This window comes from Choloepus didactylus, chromosome 4 (assembly GCF_015220235.1).
Source record: "Choloepus didactylus isolate mChoDid1 chromosome 4, mChoDid1.pri, whole genome shotgun sequence".
Lineage (NCBI taxonomy): Eukaryota > Metazoa > Chordata > Mammalia > Pilosa > Megalonychidae > Choloepus > Choloepus didactylus.
In genome coordinates this window covers 97,553,596-97,575,382 of record NC_051310.1, presented here as the reverse complement: position 1 = coordinate 97,575,382, position 21,787 = coordinate 97,553,596, and the positions used below count along the sequence as shown (strand labels likewise).

Sequence of the window (21,787 nt, the reverse complement as noted above, 5' to 3'; positions counted from 1 at the left end):
TGAAAGCCAGCCAAGCCCTTGACCCCATCTGGAGACAAACACAGGACAGACATTGGCCCTCAGAAGCCCCTCAGGGAGAGGCTGCTCCATAGCCCCAGCCCTCATCAGCACCCTTGACTGCTGAGTGCAAAGCTGAGCGCCTGCCTGCCAGCCCAACTGGGCAGTTGCTGGCAATTCTGCTGTTACATTAAAATTAAAACTGCACTGATGAGCAGGTCCCACATTTTTTCATTTTACTGCCACTACTTGAGCCCTCGGGGTTTACATCAGCTAGAAGAGCTACTTTGGTAAAACTCCAAAAACTGTGACTTTTTCTTCTTAGTGAAAGAGATCCAAAGTCTAAGTTAGGCCTGACAGTGAAGCAGATGGAGCATAAAGCAGGGGTGGTGTGGGACTGGGAGTAGAGGATGGAGAATGAGATCAGCACACATGCATCGAATGCCGGGCAGTGATGGAGAGAAGGACCAGCCCCTGCCCTTCATCTGGGCAAAGAAGATCTTGCAATGTGAGTGGGTTTCAGGAGTCCATATCAGGCACAGATGAGTGTAGAGGAAGAGGCAATTCCTCTCCAGTTCTCCTTGAGATATATAAATATGGGACAGACACTCATACTCTGGAGATAAAATTTAGCTCTGATGTGCCAGTGATTTCATTGAAGCCAGAATCCCTCCTGAGGTCCCCATCCCACATTGTGAATGTTATTCACTTCGTTCAAGAGACATGGCCTCTCTTACATGCCCATCCTCAGGGCTTTCATTCCTTCCAGTACCCACCCCAGGATCTTCACCATCTGGAACATCGCCACTGCCACAGTCTCGCCTGCCTCTCACTCCCACCTCTCCACTCCCCCACCCAGGTTATTTTGAAATTTACTGTTTATACTTTACAATTTCTAGTGATGGAAAAAAGGGGGTGGGGAGGCATTGGGGCCTATTCTCTAGGCCAAGCCATTCTCATTTTGCTTTTCGCATTGCCTCCTCCCACCTCTTTCCTGCTGGATTTTTCCTTGCTATTCAAGGAGACTCTTCAAGTTTCTGAGAGTCCTCCTATGGCCACCCCTCCATGGTATGCTGCTGGATTAGAGTCTTGTTAGCCACGTGACAGTGGAGACCACCCCCCCCCCACCCCAGGGCTGCTTCTGGGGCCGGGGGAAGTGCCTCTGCAACACCCATCTTGGGGTCTTTTGGGGTTCAACTAAAGACTCAGACTCACAAGGCTACCATAGACCACACCTGGCATCAGATTCACCTTGGGGTATACAGGATGGGAAACCCCATCTGCCATCAAGGACAGTGTCAGGTGTTTCTCTTCCATGAGAGTAGTACTTGTGGCATTCCACACAGCCATCAGAAGCTATTCTCATCAGTTTGCCGGGTGACAACTCAGGTGAGAGGAAACCTCATTGGATAATTGTCAGAACCGCCCCACCCACTTAGAAGCCTTATGCCCCTCCAGAGTCAGTGTCTTGTCTAACAACTCCATGGGTAGAACTTTCAGGGTTCCTACAAGGGACATGCCAAATTATGAGAGTCACAGCCCTCAAGGAAGCTCAAAGCTTCCTTTATTTATAGTTATTTATAAGTATTTATAAACCTACAGTTTATAGGTATTTGTAGTTTGCATTTACCAACCACGTGTTATAAACAATGTTGCTTGGTGGTACAGTTTCCATGGCAAGAGAGCTAGAAAATTAACCAGAGGTCAAATTCTCATGCAGAAGCGGAAGGTGTGTTGCTAACTCTTCAAGCACTGATTTCCAGGGGACACATTGGCTTGGAATCAAAATAATCTGAGAAATCATTGTGTGATTTTAGATTCAGGAGCATCCTAAGGAGTCATCTGGTCTACCTTTCATTTTATAAAGGTAGAAACTGAGCCCAGGAAAGGAAAGTGATTTGGCCACAGTTAACTGATGAACTAATGAAACAGACGGGACAGGACCCTAAGGCTCCTGACTTCTGTATGGCGGAGGGGGGGGGGGGTCTCTCTGCTCTTTAAAGCCTTGCTTCTGGAGGCAGGGGTCGTGAAGGTGGATGAGGCACCCCTTGTGGTCCGTGACTGGCGGATGGAAGCAGTGACTTCTCTCTTCTTTGGCAGTGGCAGCTGAGTGCCCTGACCAGAGCCCTGAGCTGCAACCCTGGAATCCAGGCCATGACCAGGACCACCATGTTCACATTGGCCAGGGCAGGAAGCTGCTGCTCACCTCGTCTGCCACCTTCCACTCTATTCACATCTCAGAGGGAGGTAAGCCAATCTGCCTGCATCCTGCCTTTCCCTCCACTGCCCCAGAGCCCAGCATATGGGCTCTGCATGTGGCCTGCAGGTTGCCATAACTTCAGATGGACAGAACAAAGGTCACATGCTTTGGGCTAAGGTCAGAGCATCTGGTTGTGTGAGATAATCATCAGCTCTGAGTACTTCGGAATGGCCTGTCAGAGGTCCAATTCTAGTGAAAGAAGCATTTATAGAGGAAAATCCTTTGGTGCTCTGAGCAGTCCTGCTTATTTTACTTTTAGATTCTTAGTCATTGGTTGCAGTATGTGCAATGATGGCATTAAACAGGTGGGCATTATTTACACATGGTGAGGCCGAGAGGAAAGCAATTACTTGTTAGCCCAGCAAGCAGAGAAGTGTTAAAAAGATATGCCTTATGCATGGTATGTTAATATATCTCAATAAAACTGAATTAAAAAAAATTATATACCTTGTTACCTGCTTGGATGAAATGGGAGAGTTAGGGGGATCTGTCATTGACTCTGCTATACCTTACCCCTAACACTCATATTTTTAAACCTCACCCCATTCCTACTTCTTCAGGAAAGCTAGTCATTAAAGACCATGAAGAGCCAATTATATTGCGTGTCCGGCACATTCTGATTGACAACGGAGGAGAGCTGCATGCTGGGAGTGCCCTCTGCCCTTTCCAGGGCAACTTCAGCATTGTTCTGTATGGAAGGTGGGTAGATGGCTTCCATGGGTCAAATGCTACTCTTGGATTTGACAGGAAGGAGGCTCTCCAAGGGAGAGAGGGAGGCAAGATGACAAGGCTTTGGTATAAAGCAGGAGCCATCATTATGTCCTGTCAGATCATAATCATGAACAAGACAGACACAGTGATTTGGATGATACAAAAGGTACATGAGGCATTTTATTTCTTGTGGTCTGGGTGCTGTACTTCTGTTACAGAAGTCCCCGCCAGCCTCTCAGCCACCTTCCAATCATGTCACGATTCCGAGAGACTCTGCAAGTGTTTAATAGGTTGTGATGGACAATATATAAAAAAAATTCCATTCGGTATTTGCCTCTGGCTGTGTTCCCTGTTCAAGCAATTGAGAGTTCTAAGAAGTGATAGCCAAGAATATGCGAGGGTATGCAGTACATGTCCAGGAGATTCCACATCTGATATGGACCAAAAAGCAAAATACTTAGAGCTAAAAAGAAGTGCCAACATGTAAACTAATGAGAAATACTTCTGCTTGGCCTTTTTGGACTTGGTTTGGTGGCTTGTGAAGATCTTGTTGCTAACGCTATTTTACTGACTTTATGTGATTACTAAAAGTGCGACTGGCTTGAAGGTGGCCACAGTGGGAGACAGGGAGCTGAGACAGTCCCTTCTGGGCTCAGTCCCTAGGAAAGAGAAGTGTCGGCCAACTCTGGGGAGCTGTTCTCTCTCATAGGGCTGATGAAAATGTTCAACCGGACCCTGACTTTGGCCTGAAGTACATTGGCGTTGGCAGCGGAGGTACCCTTGAGTTGCATGGACAGAAAAAGCTCTCCTGGACATTCCTGAACAAGACCCTTCACCCAGGTGGCATGGAGGAAGGAGGCTATTTTTTTGAAAGGAGCTGGGGTCATCGTGGAGTCATTGTTCATGTCATCGACCCCAAATCAGGGACAGTTGTCCATTCTGACCGGTAAGGATTGCCTTAACTTAAAGACAACGTCATTCATTCAGCATACACTTATTGAGCACGTGCTTTAGCCGATACTACACTAGCTGCTGGAAGTGCACTAGTTAATGAAGCAGAAAAATTATCTGCCCTCAGAGAGAGATATTCCTCCCCAGGCAGTTGCCTGATGAAGCTGAGTTAACAGAAACAAAGGCAGACATGCATAGACACACAAGACAGTTTCCTATTGTGATAAGTGGTAATAGGAAAAAAAAAACACATAGTGAAATGGTAGAGAATTACGAGGGAAGACCAATTCAGATAGGGTGGTCAGTGAAGGCCAGTATAAGGAAGCAACAGTTGAGATGAGAACCACAGGGTGGAAATGAGTCAGGGAAAGAGAATTCAAGATGGAGAACAGCAAGTCAAAGGGTCAGAGGTGACAAAGGACACAATGTCCTCCAAGAACAGAAAGGCCACAGACAGGCTGGAGTGGAGTGAAGGATGGAAGAGAGGCATGCAGTAATGTGGGAGACAAAGGCAGGGGCAGATGTGGGACTTTAAAGTCCACGGTAAGAAGGTGGATTTTATTCTAAGTGGAATGGAAAACCACCCAAGCGCTGTATGGGGAATGGATTGGTTGTGGAGGATAAAAGTAAAGCAATGGAGGTGGTTCAGGGGCTATTGCAGGGGTTTAGGCAAGACACAACAGCGGTACTTGAGTAGGAGTAATGGAGAGAGAAATGGATGATTTGAGAGATTTTTAGGGAGCAGAGTGGGCAGGTCTCCCGCTCCCTCCGCTCACTCTCTCTTCTGGAAGGACACAGCTGGGGTAGAAAAGTGGAGACAGAGCCAACCTGGTGCTGCTGGAGGAGGGAGACGTGGAACTCCACAAGAACTGGCATGAGCCATGAATGTCAACGTGAAAGTGACAGGGAACCAGGGTCAGGCTGGGCAAGGGCCGAAGTGCTTGCTGGTGCATGTGGGACAGCCAAGCCTTGCCCTCTGGTGAATATTAGCAACAATGATACAATCATTGGGCTTTCCATGTGCAGAACACCATGTTTACCACTTTACCTGCCATATAAAATTTAATCTGCATGAAAATTCTGTGAGGCAGATTGCATTATTATTGGCATGGTAACATAAAAATGCCAAGGCTCAGAAGGGCTAAATTTTCTCAAAACCACGAAGTTGATGAGTGTCAGGGCTGGGATTCAAACCCAGGTCTTCTTGGATCCTTGACTACTCTATTGCCTCTGCCAGTTCCCCGCCAGGACAAGCGGGGTGGGTGCAGAGTATGCCAGAAAGCCTCTGTCTCCATGCAGGAGACAACAGTCTCCTCAACCTTGCACTGACCCTTTGGCATTGCTTCCTAAATACATATGGTATTGTTACTTGCAGCTTTCCAACTTTCATTACTGAACTGGATAAAGAAAAGTTATCCAGGCAGCTGCCGTGGAGATTACAAGGATAGAATGCTTGCTCACTCCAAGTCTCCTCCACTTAAAATATGTGTCTGCAGCCTCAAGGACCTGGTAGCTGAATATGCATGCATAAATAAAGAATATGATAATGCACATATACATGCACATAAATGCAGGTTAAGGTCATCTGAGAAGGTTTCCTGGAGGAGTGGGAATTAGGTAGTGAGGATTTGGTTAGGTGGAGGAAAGGTGGGGGTGAATGAGTGAAGATGGAGTGGGTGTCTGGTGTGGTCACAGGTTGCTGGGATGTGCTTGGCTTGCAGCAGACAATTCCTGGGGTGCGAGAGTGGAGGGTAAGAGACACAGGCAGGATCAGATCAGGTTATGCAAACAGCTGAAAAACTTTGGAGGACTCAGGAGCACCTACCCAGCCACCACCCCTACCACCATGGTTTTTCTTTTCCAGTATCTTCTTGGCTATTCATGTGGTTTTATTGTTCTAAATTCGCTTTACAACTATTTTGCTTGTTAGGTTCCAAGACAAGTTCTTTTGAAATTTCCATTGTAATTGCACAAAATCTTTATACTTACATGAAGAAGAGTGGGGATCTTTACAAAATTATGTCTTCCCTTTCTAACTTCTTCCCACCAGTGGTATAGATTTTTAAAAATCCATATATCATTCCTATCTTATGTATATGGGGGGGATACCTTTGTCAAGTTGGAGATGATCATTTCTTTTTATGATAAAAGCTTATTTCTTTAAAAATCACTGCCGTTGGGAACTTTGGATGCAGGTTAGTTGCTGCAACATAGACCCATGTTTATATATATATATATTGGCTGCTGGCAGGACTATTAAAATCCACTCTCTCTGCCCTATTTAGATTTGACACCTATAGATCCAAGAAAGAGAGTGAACGTCTGGTCCAGTATTTGAATGCGGTGCCCGACAGAATCATCCTTTCTGTTGCAGTGAATGATGAAGGATCTCGAAACCTGGATGACATGGCCAGGAAGGCAATGACCAAACTGGGCAGCAAGCACTTCCTGCACCTTGGATTCAGGTACTGCCCATTCACCCGGCACCAGAACACTGAAGCCATCCTGTGCCACCTGAGATTTACCTTTCCCTTCTCCTTCCCCACAGCCACCCTGCCCTAAGTGGTGACTTTGAGAGAGGCAGGCTCATGGTCCACCTGCATCAGACATGTTCCTAGAGGGGGCCTGTATTTCCTTAAAAGCATATCCCACTCTTAAAAAGCATAAGGTCTCTGTTTATATGAAATCATTCATTCTGTCAGTCACTTAAGAAACATTAATTGAGCATCTACTGCATGCAAGAGTCATATCTCAGCTGTGTAGCTTATGCAAAAGCTAATTGCCCTTCTTTAGCAAAGAAGGGCATCCCTGCTGGTCATATCATGCCTTGGGTATTGGCAGACAATTATTTAGAGCGTATGCAAAGTGGTTCTACTCAGCCCAGCACCCAAGGAGAAGGGGCCTTTTGATGTGCACTGGTGTGGTTTGTTTGCCTCAGATTGTAGCATCATGCCCGTTTTTGGCATGCACATACATGGGCACCAAGAGCACTCTGTTTGCCCCACAGGAACCACTCCTTTTTATCATATTGAGTCAGCTCTCAGCTCGGTGGAAAGTAGGGGTGATCTGTCCCGTGGCTGTTTGGAGGTTGTGACACCCCTCCCTTCATCTTCCCAGTTTGTGGGCAAGATCGGGGGACAGGCCAGAACCTTTTCTGGAGTTGGAGCAGAACAATTTTATTGGCTGTCCAGAGATCCCTCTGGCAATCCTGGATACCCCAGGTTCCAAGGCACATTCTCCAACAGCCCAAGACCAAAAACTGGCAGGGTTTGTGCAGGAAACCCAAGCAGCCAAAGATGACAAAGATATCTTGGCATTACAAGGCTCCTTTGTTAGCAAAAACTAAGAGCACTTCCATTTCATGGTTTTATAAAACCAAAAGCTCAGTTCATTAATTTACAACAAGAGCTAGAACTGCAACGGGGACTGACTACTTCAGGCCTGAGCAGAGGAGGTAGTGGCTAAGGGCCCAGGAGTTGGCATCTGACTGCCTGAATTCGAGTCTGGGCTGCACCCCCTATTAGGTGTGACCACAGGCAAGTGACTCATTCTCTTTTTTACATGGTTCCTGCATGTGTAAAATCGGGATATGTTAGGCACTCACAAAGGATGGTTGGGAGGATTAAATGTGATAACATGAGCAAAGTATGTGTGCCTGGCACAGAATAAGCAAGCACTCAATAAACATTATCCACTGCTCTCTCCTTAGAAACAAGAACCATGGGCAGGGTGGGCACTCACCATGTTGTCATGGACACTCACGGGGTTAAAGGAGATAGAGAGGCAGGAGTTGCATTTCTATCCCTCCTTTGCACAGAAGCACACTTTGAGTGACAAACTTGAAGCATCTAAAATCAGCAGAAGAACTGAGATTTGGACCCAGCGCCCTTCCTTCCTTCATTTGTTCATTCCTTCCTAAATGGTTGTTGAGCAGATATTGACCTAAGGCACTTTGCTGGAGTAGGCTTACTGAACTCTCATGGGAAGGCAGATGTAAAACGGGAAATAGTGATGGGGCATGAGGGTGCCCAGAGTGGGCAGAGGCTCAGGGGGTCTTTAGTGCAGACTCGTGAGTGAGGATGAGACCATGTGAGTTCTCCACCAGGGCACCAGCAGGCTCAGAAGCCCAGGATGAGGGTGTGGCTCTTCTGAAGAAATGAAGGAAGCACAGGCTGCAGCAGGGTATGCGAGAGGCTGAGATGAGGCTGGAGAGGCAGGTGCAGGAAGGCCTGGTGCTCTGTGCCAAGGAACCCGGTCTTCATCCAAAGGGCAATGGGAAGCCCTTGAAGGATTTCAGGCAAGAGAATGACACAGTCAAATCCTCAACCTCAGTTAAACATTATTCAATAGTGACTTCCTTTCCAAGACAGAAGATTGAAACAAAAATCATAAAAGCCATTGAGAACAAAAATCTCTGGAGGTCCCATGGTAAGAGGCCACATTAGGCATTATGGGGAAGACAAATGGGGGTAAGATAACCTTCCTGCCCCATAGAGGTGTACACTTTAATAGAGGAAAGAGATGGATGTGTGAGCTTTCAAGATCTTAAAACTTTTTCTCCTCCCTTCCCCTTCAAGAGGAAAAGCTGCCTCTTTCCTTTTCACAGCTCAGCACAGGCTCCTGGGACAATCATATTGGCCTCTGGCATTTTCCTCAAGCTCGTCTCTAGGGCAGCTGGACAGCAGAGAAACAACCTTTCTCTCTCAGAACATGTTTTCCCCGTTTTCATAAGGGAATCGGAGCACTTGCTTCAGGACACAATTGGGCCTGGCAGGTGGTATGGTAGGTCTGTTGGCCTGTTTGTTTATTTGTGATTCATACCCTGCCTGCTGCCAGAATGGATTTGAAAAGGCTCACAATATGCAAACACCAGCAGCCCAGGACCAGCGCTTGCAAAAATGGTTCTTGTTCTTCTGAAGAAGGGACACCCAGCCAGTGAACTCATTTCCCCAAAACAGTGGGCAGGGACGCCCATCGTGTGACACCCTGTTTCAACTCTGCCTCCAGTTGGGGTTCAGATATGCAAATAACTTTATTTATTTTATTTTATTTTATTTTATTTTATTTTATTTTATTTTATTTTTTTTCAGACACCCTTGGAGCTTCCTAACCGTGAAAGGGGATCCCTCTTCTTCAGTGGAAGATCATATTGAATATCATGGTAATAAATAGTTAGCAGGAGCCTAATTCTCTCTAGTGCCTCTCTGAACAAGACACTCAGGGTCTTTCTGAATGTTCCACTTCCCTGAAAACATGGCTGAGCCATTTCCCATCACCAAGATGAGTGACCAGATGCTTAACTGGCCATTTTAAATAAAGGTGGCAAAGATCAATACTGATTTAAGGTCAGTTGCCCAAAATAATATTTACATTTTCAAAGAAGTCTTCATTGACTTAATCCAAAATAAGTAAAAAGGAAAGATGAGAAATAGAACAGAGCCAGCAGGGGTAATATGTTGAGCTAAATAGGACACTTTGGATGGGTCTTTATTATCCCCACTTTGTGGCAGCCTCCTCTGCCCAGTGAAGGCTGCAGGAGGTGCTGCTGGTTCGAATTCCAGGGACTCATTCATGTGAGAAATGATGGGGCTCCAAAAATCTGGATTTGTTGGAATGATGCAACCAAAAGTCTAGAAAATGAAACAAAAGGAATAGTAATCTGCTTCCCAAGAGGGAAGATTTGCCTGAATTTTTTTTTTTTTTTTTAAAGAAACTTCTCAAGATCCGTGTGTATAGGTGGTTTCTCTGCCTTGGAATCACTTCTTTTGAATTTGAGGGTCTATTTCAACTGCTAAAACCTCTGATTTCTCTGACAGGACATGGCAGTTCCGCTGCTGCCCGGGTGTTCAAACTATTCCAGACGGAGCACGGAGAGCATTTCAATGTTTCCTCATCCAGCGAGTGGGTTCAAGGTGAGGCTTTGGAGAATTTGGAGAAAATTAACAATTCAATTAATGGCCATGTTTTGATTTCCTGGCTGCTAAAAGAAATACCAGGCAATGGGTTGCCTTTACAACAGGAATTTATCGGCTCATGGTTTCAGTGTCTAGAAGGCTAACTTCCTCCCAGGGTCGGTATCTTCTGGCTAGCCAGCAGTCTTTGGGCTTCCTTGGCTTTTCCATCACATGGCAATGTCTTCTCCTTTCTCCTTAAAGTTCCTTGAATTCTAGCCTCTGGCTGCTCTCTGTGGCTTCGTAAAGGACTCCAGTAATTCAGAATAAAGCCCAACCTGATTCAGTTGGGCCACAACTTAATGAAGTCACATCTTGAAGGATCTTACTTACAATGGGTCCACACCAACCAGGATGTGGTCCAAGACCAAAACCATGTCCAAACTGGGGAACACAGTTCGATCCAACACAGGCTAGGATCACTCTTGTAACAGGACAAGGATTTTCCTCTTGCACTGATAGAATGGTATAACCATTCACAGTCAACTAAATTGCAGGCTGTGTTTAGTCAATCAAGCTACATTGGTGAATAGCCCAAGAGGATATTTTCCCCGTGTTAAGATTCTAATATCACCTCCATATGGGTCCATGGTATTTAGTTTAGTTCATGGAACACCTTTCATGCACTAGGTGATGGTACTGGATGGGAGATGCAGATGTGAATAGGACCTGGCCGATGCCCACACATGGTAGGGGGCAGAAAGCAGCAATCCTAGCGGCAGTCCTTGGATAATCGGTTTACAGATGGATTTTATTTTTCTCTATCTTTTTTAGTTGCTTTTTTATTTACAAAGAATATATATTGTTTTTGTAAAATAAGAAAGTCCAATAGAGCCATTTTTTAATTAAGATGCTGGAGAGGTGGGAAATCGTGTTGATGAGCACTGGTGCCCCAGCTGGGTGTGGCAATGGACAGGTGATATTAAGTAACTGGCTGTGCTGAGGGTGCTTTGGGACTGCATTGAGTGTGATTTGCCCCCATGTACCCTTCCTGTCTGACCCGGTTGTTCACTTTCTGCCTAGATGTGGAGTGGACGGAGTGGTTCAACCATGATGAAGTGACAGACACTAAAGGGGAGAAAATTTCAGACCTCCGGACAGCTCACCCAGGAAAAATCTGCATTCGCCCCATTGATATACAGGTACCAAACGCACAGCAATCAGAGAATTATAAGGGCTTTATTCTGAAGCTGGTTCTATAGATCACAAGCTTTCTTGCCATTTGAGTGACGTAATTTTCATGACCCTCCTATGAGATAGATAAGTCAGATAATACCAATCCCATTTTGTAGACTGAAACCGAATCTCAGTTTCTGCCCCAAGCTTCACGGCTAGTGACTTCGAAAGCTAGGACTCGACTTGGGACTCAGCTTCTCCCCTGGATCCTACTTCAGAGTACCTTTTCCTTCTCCTTAACCTGCTTCTTCTACCAAAGCTGAGAGTGCCTCCAGCTGCAGGGATGGGCTTGTCCTCCCCATCTTCACTTCTCAGTCGATTTCCCCTGGGACCCTGAGTGCACAGGATCCAGCTAGGATCTGGGGTGCAGTCTGAGCTTAACCCAGATGCAGAACGCACCAACAGCCTTGTTCTCCACAGCGCTAAATGAAAGCCTGAATTTATCAAATAGACAGTATTTGTTTAGCATCTTAACTTGGAGTTAACTACCTAAAGGAGACCTCAGCTTTCTCAGTTGGCTCCATCATGAAACTTTTGAGTAAATATACAGTCCTCACAATTCACCCCCTCAGCTGGTGAGCTACTGGGCTCAACAGATAATAGGATAGACAGACACATAGGCAAGGTAAGTGGTGTTTATTTACTCACACTCAGCCTTATTCCAAAATAAGATTTGAGGGCACATAATTGCTTGTATGGATTTACAGGACATTTGAGGAAGACCGTTTCTGCTTGCCTTAATCCTCTTTCAGCCAATAAAAATATGACCAGTATTTGTACAATGCTTTCTTCCAGAGCCTCTAACTGCAGGCCCTGGGTCATCTGACTGTGCTTTTACCCCACCACACCCTCAGTATCCTGGGCAGAACTTGCCCTCTCCACCTTGCATTGTGAGCGACTGAGGGACAAGAGGCCACTTTCCAAGGGAGGACACTCTACTCTGCAATAAGCAAAGGCTAAGGAAACCCTTTCTCATTGTTTGTTTAAGGCTCTTCCCTTCACATGGCCCTGATACTATTGAGAAGGACTCACCCCGATGAAGTTGCAAGTTGTAGACTCCTCCTGGGCTCAATAGAATCAAAAAGTACTTATTCCCCCAAATCACATTTTCTCCAGATTTAATTTTAATTTTCTCTTGCAACCCTGAATATTTCTGCTTTATTCCAAAATAGCAACAGTCTGATCTCCCCCTGCCCCCAGCCCCAGTTCATTTGACCACAGAATGTCCAGTGCCCTACCAGCTTCCCCTTCCCAAGTGTTTCTGCAAATCCTCCAGGAATGGTTACATGTTCTATAAATCCCGCCTGGTGTTTGCTCTGCCAGTTGCCAGCTTCCACACCACTGTTGTTTGAAAGATCACCTCTCTGTTCCTGGAAAACAGCTCTCCTTAGACTTTTCCTACTCTTCTAGGAACTTTACTCCCAGCATGGACTCAGGCCCTTCCCTGAGTTTCCCAAAGCACGGCTAAACCCAAACTAAAACATTAAACAAAACTTTACTGAAGGCTTAGCGATATCAGGAGAGATTTGGTGTGGGGATAGTCCTATATCACTACTCACTGAGTGCATAAGTCAATACCCTCCATGGAGACCCAGCCACATATTCTGTATCCACCAGTCTGCCACCATTTTATAAAGCCCAACTTCCTTCCAAGAAGAGGGGGACCTTTGACAATGAATCCTCTGAGTTCAAGTTCTCAACTATTTGAAGTCCAGAGAATAAAAGAAAACCAACTCAGTTACCAGCCTTCTTACAATGAGGGCATTCTTTGGCAATATTTTGCTGAGCAATATATCTCCTCATTAGTTCAAAACTCCCAATTCCAGAATAGGATCTTTTTTTTTTTTTTTTTTTTTTTTTGGCAAAACAAAGAAGCCCATTGGGAAGTGGTTATCTCAAAAGATAAGAAGTATGTGTCTCCAGAGGGGAATTCAAGACTCATCTCCAGAGAAAAGAAGAAAGTGCTGCCACCTTGGAAATCACAGTCCAACCCCCCACTTCTGACCATCAACCTAATAATCAACAGTGGCCCCCAGACATAGCAAAAGCATCTCTTTATACTCATAAAAGGTAAAAATGGTGATAGTGAAGCAGAATGTGCTCCTGGATAGTTCCAAGGCTACAAAAGAGAGCCAGCTTTGATGTCTGCTCATAACAAGTGAGAGAAGCAGGATTCCATACTTTTTATAAGTACCAAACACACCAGGTGGGAGCTAATTGCCCTAGTTAATCAACCCACCAAAGAGACTGAAAGGAAACTGCACTCCCCGTATGCCCATTTTTGCCATTGTGGGAAAACACAATTTACTGTGGTCACTTGGTGTCTCTGAGCTCCCTATGGGCCCCAAAGCACCCTCATTTTCCTGGTGCCTTCATCTCTCCAGGAGGCTCCTTAGGCAGCCACAGAAGTTTCCCATTTGGATTACAAGCCTTGGGGCCAGCAGTATTACCATGGAGCTCTCCTGAAGGCCCCTGGCTGGGCTGGGGTTTGAAGTCCCCGGGAACCCTGACCTGTGCTCCCTGGCTGACATTGGCTGGATTTGTCCTGGGAAGAACTTACAAATTCTTCCTTGGAGCACCTTGCATCTTCCTAACCTTGGAGGCATTATGAGCCTATGTTCTCACCTTTGAACCCCTGATGCAGGGTGCTTTGCACATGGCCGGCACTCACCCACTGTTGTTGAGCCGGTCCAAATGGGAAACTGAAGCATGGTTCAGCAGGGTGGCTTTGTTAAAGTGAATGCAAGCCCTTGATCAGGACTGATTGCACAACCCAGACAGGCTCTGTTGCCCACAGGAGCTGCTGGTGTCCTTGATGCACAGGCGTCCTGTTCGTGGCTCTGCCCACCCCATGCCTGGCATGGCACGGGTCCTCGAGACACCTGTTCCACACTGGCTCAGATTCTCTGGGGCTGCAGAATCACCAGTGGGGGGGGGGGGGCAGGGCAAGGGCTTCAGGGCCCAGGCAGGATTGCCGGAGGAGGGTTGGAAAGCAAGAGGAAGTAGCAAGACTGACACAGTTGACCACAAGGAATCCTTTTTAAATATTTGATATTTTGTGACTGCAAAAGAAAAAAAAAAAAATCCACTCTTTCCAGGTCTTCCGCCTTGCTCTTCTTCTTACATGAAATCCCCTTGCCTCCCACCTTCTCTCTTAAACCTGCCCACCCTTCAAGCCCAGCGAGACTTATTGGACTCAGATTTCCTTGGGGACGAGACCTCATTGGACCATCTTTGCACCCCCCACAGCAGCTAGCACAGTGGTTGGAGGTTAATCTGGTGGCTCCAGAGATGAGTTTTGAAGCCAAAGAGATCTGAGATTGTATCCCAGCTCTGTCACTTATGAGCTGTGGCATACCAGCTGGCCTAGACTAGGGAGAGGAGAGTGAGGGGCCCAGGGTACAAAATTTCAGGAGGAATCACTCTGCCGCCAAGCTCACACTTGCATTACTCTAAGAGTGAGCGTCTCCTGAAATTTTGCACCTCAAGTGGCTCATTTGCCTTGCCCTGGTCCCAGTCGTAGATATTAGTCAAGTGACAACTTCTCGGTGCATTGGTTTCTTCATGTGCAAAAATGGGAATAATAATTATTTCTTATGGGATCATTTTGTGGATTTGGTGCAGCCATATATGAACCCGTAGTGAGTGCTCAGTAACTTTTTTGTTATTTTAAATTATTTTGCCCTTATTATTAATTATAATATGATCAATTATTTATTTATTAACAATTATTACAATTAATAACAATGAAATCATGCTTATTTAAAGTGAAGATTAGTTTGCTTGAATGATGGTAGAGGCTTTTTTACTCTTATCCAAAACCAAAGTCATACGTTAGGATAGAAAAAGAAAGAAAAAAGCAGAATTGAGTAGATGTTCCCTTGAAATTATTGCTCGGTATTACATTTTCACAAATGTCCAGTTCCATTCGATGGCGTCGTCAGGCTCAGACATCAGTATTATGGGGTCCCCTGCTGAAGAACACGCTGGCTTCAGAGGAGAATATCAGATCAGAGGAGCTGGGCTTGACAGTCAAGTGACCTTGAGCTTGCATCTAAACCCCTCTGAGCCTTAGAGTTTTCCTCCAAGAGCAAGTTTGCAACCCCTGCCTCTCTGACTGCTGTGGAGACCACCTGAGATAATGGGTGTGGGGTGTACTGCTTGCAGGAAAGGGCTGAATTTTTGCAGTGGCTGAGCTCACATGTACACGGCTGTCCTCTCAAGCCCAAGACAATGGCTATCTGCTAGATACAAAACAATGTTTCCTTAAAAAGTCCCCTCCTTTTTTTTTAGGCTGACTGTACTCTCCCTCCTTAGTTCCCCAGCCCTGGTCCCTTTGGTCTCTGTGCCAAAGTCGACAACAGCTGCAGTCCTTGGTCCAAAATTGCATGTCTCTGAATGACGGTTCACAGCCTTGGTGCAGACACACCCTGGCTCTGGGGTGCACCCCAGCTGACAGGGATGGCTCCCTCCTCTAAGCCCACTTCCTAAATTCTCTACCTGGCCTGGTAGCTGCTCCCTCAGTCTCCCTCCAGAGACCCCTGCACTGGATGGTGGGGACACAGAGATGGAGATGGGCAATGACTGATCTTGCCCCCCGGAGCCCAGAGACGGGGGGAGGGAGGCAGACATTTGAACAAAGAGCATCAGGCCTGAGGGCAGAGTGGGGGAGGTTAGGAGCAGCTTTGTAGTTGGATATATCTGGGTTCAAGTTGTGACTCTGCCACTTACTGGCTTTGTGATGTTGGGAAAGTTACTTAACCTGTCGGAGGGTCAGGTTCTTTATCTGTAAAACTAATAGTAAGTACCTGATAGTTTTGCTGTAAGGACACAAGAAGATAATATATGTAAAACTCCTAACTCAGAAACTGGAAGAATTGGTCCTCAAACTTTGCTGTACTGTAGAATAACCTGGGCAGCTTTTCAAAATCCCATTGCCCAGGCCACACCCCAGATGCAATCAAATCAGAGACTCTGAGGATGGGGCCTGGGTGTGAGTATTTTGAAAAACTCCCCAGGTGATTCCAATGTGCAGCCATGTGTGGGCACAAATAGGTTGAACATAATGAATCCTCAATAGATGTCAGCCACTGCTCATGGCACTGGCAGGGATGGCACAAGTTGTAAAAAGTAGCTTGCCCAGGTCCTAAAAGAGTTATAGATGCACCATAAATGTTCACCAAAGGACATGCAGGAAATTGCTGGTTTGGGTATCAGTTAGAACCCCAGGCAAAGCATTTATCCATCCTGTGAATTCACCCAATCTTTTTTTTTAATTCAATTTTATTGAGATATATTCACATACCAAGCAGTTATACAAAGCGTACAGTCAATTGTTCACAGTATCATTGTATAGTTGTGCGTTCATCACCAAATTTAATTTTTGAACATTTTCATTACCACACACATAAAAATAGTAAGAATAAAAATTAAAGTGAAAAAGAACAATTAAAGTAAAAAAGAACACTGGGTGTTTTTGTTTTGTTTTTTTCCCCCTTTTTTCTACTCATCCATCCATACATTGGACAAAGGGGAGTGTGATCCACATGGCTTTCCCAGTCACATTGTCACCCCTCATAAGCTACATTTTTATACAATTGTCTTCAAGATTCAAGGGTCCTGGGTTGTAGTTTGATAGTTTCAGGTATTTACTGCTAGCTTTTCCAATTCATTAGAACCTAAAAAGTGTTATCTGTATTGTGAGTAAGAGTGCCCACCAGAGTGACCTCTCAGCTGCTTTTGGAATCTCTCAGGCACTGAAACTTATTTCATTTCATTTCACATCCCCCTTTTGGTCAAGATGTTCTCCATCGCACGATGTCGGGTCCAGATTCATCCCTGGAAGTCATATGCCACGTTGCCAAGCAGATTTACACCCCTGTCACTCATAACAAAACTGATAAGGGCGATAGTTGCAATAATAATCTTGGGCCACTGTAAATAGCTTTTGCAGCAGGGACAATTTTAGACTTGTGAATATATGTTTATAACATTAATCATTATTTTCCTTCTTTACAAAAAAGAAAAAAAAAAAGTGACGTTGCTCTGTAATTTTGATGCCATTCCCAGGCTGTGACAGAGGATGGAGTTAACCTTACCACCGAGGTTGTCTACAAAAAAGGCCAGGATTATAGGTTTGTGTGCTACCACCGGGGCCAAGCCTGCCAGAACTACCGTGTGAGGTTCCTCTGTGGAAAGCCTGGTAAGCAGCTCCTTTTGGGGACAGAAATACAGTCATGGCTCCATTCCTTGAGCTGGCAGCTAGGCATCGCAAGTTTGGATGGCTGGGTCAGCCGCCTCCAGTCATCACCAGTGACAGGGTGCTCGCTGATCTCTGCAAGGGAGAGCAGTTGTGTGACCTGGGACGATGCTTGGTGTTGGCAGGAGACAGCAGAGCTCCACCCTGCCTGTAAGCCTTTCAGGAAGGGAAGGGCCTGGTCCAAGAAAACCAGGGTTCCGACGTGCAGAGCAGACCTTCCTGCAGCCCTTGCCTGCTGTGATACTGAGTTCTTTGCCTCTTTGGGTGCTTTCATTTTAAACCCAGTCCCCGAGGTGATGGTTAGGAGGGATTGGAAATGGCTGGGTTGTTCACAAAGGCCCTTCGTCATCTCCAGAAGGCAGTCATTAAGGATGCGAGTTCTTTGGGGGGAGAAGTTTATGGCTACTGTAAATAATAGTTGCGAGAAACTATATTTGTCTTACATCTTGACCAAAGTGGGTGTGGTGAGGCAGCCACATTTAACTCTAGCTAGAGAATTAGTGGAAAATTCCGCTGCCCAGAGCTAATGAATGGCTCTTTTCTGGTAGGTTTTTTGTTGACTTCAAAAACCTGTACCAAGAATGGGATGGGGTGAAGGCAGTGATTTGGATTTTGGATAGGCAAGCCTGGCATTTACTTATTTAGGAAAGAGAAGGGAGGGGAAGAGGTTGGCAGCCAAAAGTTTGCCAAGAGTAGAGGGCTACCTCTCAGTCCTTCCTGTTTTGGGTTACAGTGAGGCCCAAACTCACGGTCATCGTAGACACCAATGTGAACAGCACAATCCTGAATCTGGAGGATAATGTACAGTCATGGAAGCCAGGAGACACCCTGGTCATTGCCAGTACTGATTACTCCATGTACCAGGCAGAAGAGTTCCAGGTACTTCACTGCAGAACCTGTGCCTGGAACCAGGTCAAAGTGGCAGGTAAGACCCTTACTAATCCCGCCATAGGGTGGATGAATCTGAAAAATGTTAGACTTAAAGTTCACTGAAATCACAACAAACCCGTATCAGTCAGCTATCACTGCAATAATGCTGCATAACAAAAAGATCTTAATAGCTCAGTAACTTACAACAACAATCACTTATTTTTTATTCATGCGTCTTCAGGTTGTCTAGAGTTCAGCTGCTATAGATTGATCTTGGCTTTCGTCCAGGCTGAGAATTGGGTTCAGGCATCTTCCATATGACTGTCATCATTCTTAAGACATGTTCTCATGGGGGAGATTGAAAGCTCCTGAAGAAGTGGGCAGAAATGTAGAAGAGCTCTTAGGTCCCAGGCTCAGAACTGGCATACTCTCACACTCACATTCCAATGCAAAGCAAATCACATGGTCAAGATCAACATCAGCGGGATGGAGAAGCATATTTCTCCCATTAGGCCTGAGGACAGGGAGTGGCTATATGTTAGACAATAATTAGTCTACTACAAAATGTCACATTCCTTCTCTCTGTAGGTTTTGGGTTTTCTTTTTCCTTCTCCTAAACCTTGACTTACATGCCCTGTAGTTTATGTTACGTGATTTTACTGAAATCATGGATTGTTAGAGCTAAAAACGACCTCAAATATAATCCAGATCATGAGTCTCCATGGGGGGTACTAGCTATCAGTTAGAGTTCTTTGATTGTAAGCAAGAACATTGGCTATCTTAAGCCAAAAATGACTTCATTGGGGAGCTATTCAGCTTAGAGAACTAAAGCAGAAGCTGTGAACAACCACGTCGCAAAAGGTCAAGGGCCAGGAAAGCTTCAGGGATTTGGCAGCAGGAACTAATGGGCAGCATCCTTAGGGCATCGGTGTCTGGGAGAACCAGGCTGAGTCTCTGGGACATGGTGCTCAGGAGTCACCTTCCAGGGAGAGAACCTCTGGTTTGTCTGGAGGACTGTGTGCTCACCCCCTGGTTAGGAGGAGCCAAGGCATCTTCACCGAGAGTCCCTCTGAGACTGTATCAAATGGAGAAAGGTAGGTCCCCAAAGGAAGTCAGGTATTACCAGAATAAAGGGGAACAATACTGAGCATTACAAATAACAGATGCTGCAGGACCATAATGCCCAGAGAAGTGATAGAATCTAGGATAGGAAGAGGATTATGGGTTAAGAAAGTAGATCTAAATATATTCAAAATACCCATTTTTTTTGGGGGGGGGCACAAAAAACAAAGTTCAGCACGATCATTCTGGTGTGGAGTTGTACAAGAGAAAGAATTTGGCAAAGGTTTTGAAAAGTTGAGAGACAGTGATGGAGTCCAAATCCCTTGTTTTATCCAGGGTGGGATGGGACTCTGGAGGTCAAGTTAGTGAGGTGAACGCTGCAGCTGTGATACCAGGGCACAGACCCTAGAACTCAGAACTTGCAAAAGGAAGGCTGTAAATGTACTGGGGAGACGGCAAGTTGGTGGGTTCTACTGGAGGGGGTGAAGGAGGCAACAACTTGTGGACAGAGGCTGAGATGAATACACACTTGTTCCTTGACAAGGTAACAGAGTCTGCCTTTTAAAATGATAGTTAGTTTGTAAAAGGTTTTGGGGCAGCTTATAATAAACATGGGTCTAAGTAAATCTGACAACCAGAAAAAAAAAAGCAGAATGAAAAACAAAGGTCTAAGTAACAAAGAACTCAAGGGAGGAGAATAAATGCAACAAAAACTGAGGGGAAAACTGGAGTTAATAGAAGCTACTGAAATAGACCACAAAATTTATCTCCGAGCTTCCTGGCAGCCAGAGCAGAGAAGGCAATGTCATAAATTACTTAAATATCATTATCCAATAAACGAGAGGACAACTTTTTTAGTGCCGAGCTATTGAGGAATCTGTCACATGGGTTTTCATATGAAGGATTCTACACCACAGTGAGAACAGCAACTCTGGAAATAGTTTTATACAAAGATGCTCTGGGAGTGGTTATTTGTGGTTTGACCCATACTAACAGATGGGGACCTGCTCTTGGTCACCTTCCAAGGAGGCACTTTGAGGAAGACCTTTTTTTGGTAGGGACAGAATAGCTTAAAGAACATAGGCTCTCGAATCAGACACCTGGATTCAAATCCCAAGAAAACCACTCAGTAGCTACATGTGTCAATCACATACCACTCGGTAGCTGTGTTTATCAATTCCGTTCCTTTGCAAATTTCAGGTAAAGGGGCTTTTGGAGAGATGTGAGCCAACTACTTTTATCAGAACTATTAACCAACAGATGAGGTTATGTTGTAGGTCTGCAGTTATTTTTCTACTTGTCCTCATGCTTCAAGGTGAGGGTGCCATTTTGGTGAAGGCGTGTTCCCGCCTTTCCCCCACCCCTGGCTGGGCGGGCACCCTGGCTTTTCCATTGACAGAGACAGATGTGGGGAGGTGGGAAGGAGCATCTCATCATTTATTCAACAAACAGCTAAACAGCACATGCTGTGTGCCAGGCAATGTGCTGGGCCCCGGAGATGCCAGGCTGAGTGAGACGGATGCATGCCCTGTCCTCAGAGAGCCCACGATCCAGCAGGGAAAACAGATACCATCAAGGAGTCATCCCAGTAAGGATAGAATGCCACGCGAGATCACTGCTTTGCAGGAGGAATATGGAAGGTCATGGGAAGCATAGGAAAGGAAGATTTGGCAAAGTCCCAGAAAAATTAATGACTGAATGGAGATCTGGAGAAAGAGTAGAAGTTAATGAGGGAAGAGAGGTACTGCCAGAGAGGAACAGCATGTGCACAGACCCTTTGCTAGGAGCAGGCATGGAGTGTCCCAGCTACAGAAGAGGACCAGAGTAGCTGGAGTGGAGAAAGTGAGGGCTGCATGGGGCTGGAGAGAGGGAGAGGCTACAGTGGCAGTTTGGGGCTTTATTCTGAGTGCAATGGAAAGCCACTGAAGGGCGGATTGCCCCGGATTTCTCATAGCAAGGAAAGACTCCTATACCCGCCTTTACAGGAGGGCACCAAGAGCAGCCAGTTCCCAGGGATTGTTAGAGCTTGGGTCCCTGCCAGATGCCTTCTGTGTCCCCAGGGACAATGTGTTGTGTACGGGTCTTCTGGGATGTCTGGTGTCCCCTGGGTTCTCGGCAGGAGTGGTGTTCAGACCATTTGAGCTGATGTCACTGCTCATTGTAAGGTGATCCATGGTTCTGGGGAAGTTTTGGGGGCCACCCGGGAGGTTGCAAAGGCAAACCTTGGACCCTTGCCTGGGTGGAGGTGGAAGTAGGAGCACTCCTGGGGAGAAGGGTGCTTCTGGTCTGTTCAGACAAGCCCTCCAGTGCACCCCATTGTTGTGTGCCCCGAGGCTCTGGAGGGAGGAATTCACTTTCAGCAGGTCCTGATTGGATACCCAAGACATGTGGGTGCCAAGGGCAGCCCCAGGAACGAGGGTCCACATGATGTCAGGGCCTGTCTGGCCCACCCAGCAGTGCGCATTGGCCTTCATGCTGGGTTGCTCCTCCTCTTGACAGTGTCTGAGCAACGGGCCCAGCTGCTTCTTCCGGCCTTTTGAGGCTGGACGG

The 21,787-nt window shown here is 46.0% G+C and overlaps 1 protein-coding gene across 7 annotated transcripts in view; it reads left to right on the top strand.

Annotated features, from left to right (window-relative positions):
• Positions 1-21,787, top strand: part of LOC119531689 (cell migration inducing hyaluronidase 1) — a 169,765-nt gene that overhangs the window by 101,332 nt on the left and 46,646 nt on the right. For all 7 annotated transcript variants that reach the window (XM_037833228.1, XM_037833226.1, XM_037833227.1 and 4 more), the window contains 9 exons: positions 2,098-2,244; positions 2,818-2,956; positions 3,678-3,914; positions 6,205-6,384; positions 9,010-9,080; positions 9,736-9,831; positions 10,894-11,012; positions 17,116-17,248; positions 18,039-18,230. In XM_037833228.1, coding sequence (XP_037689156.1) covers positions 2,098-2,244; positions 2,818-2,956; positions 3,678-3,914; positions 6,205-6,384; positions 9,010-9,080; positions 9,736-9,831; positions 10,894-11,012; positions 17,116-17,248; positions 18,039-18,230 — 1,314 coding nt within the window. The remainder of the gene's footprint in view (positions 1-2,097; positions 2,245-2,817; positions 2,957-3,677; positions 3,915-6,204; positions 6,385-9,009; positions 9,081-9,735; positions 9,832-10,893; positions 11,013-17,115; positions 17,249-18,038; positions 18,231-21,787) is intronic.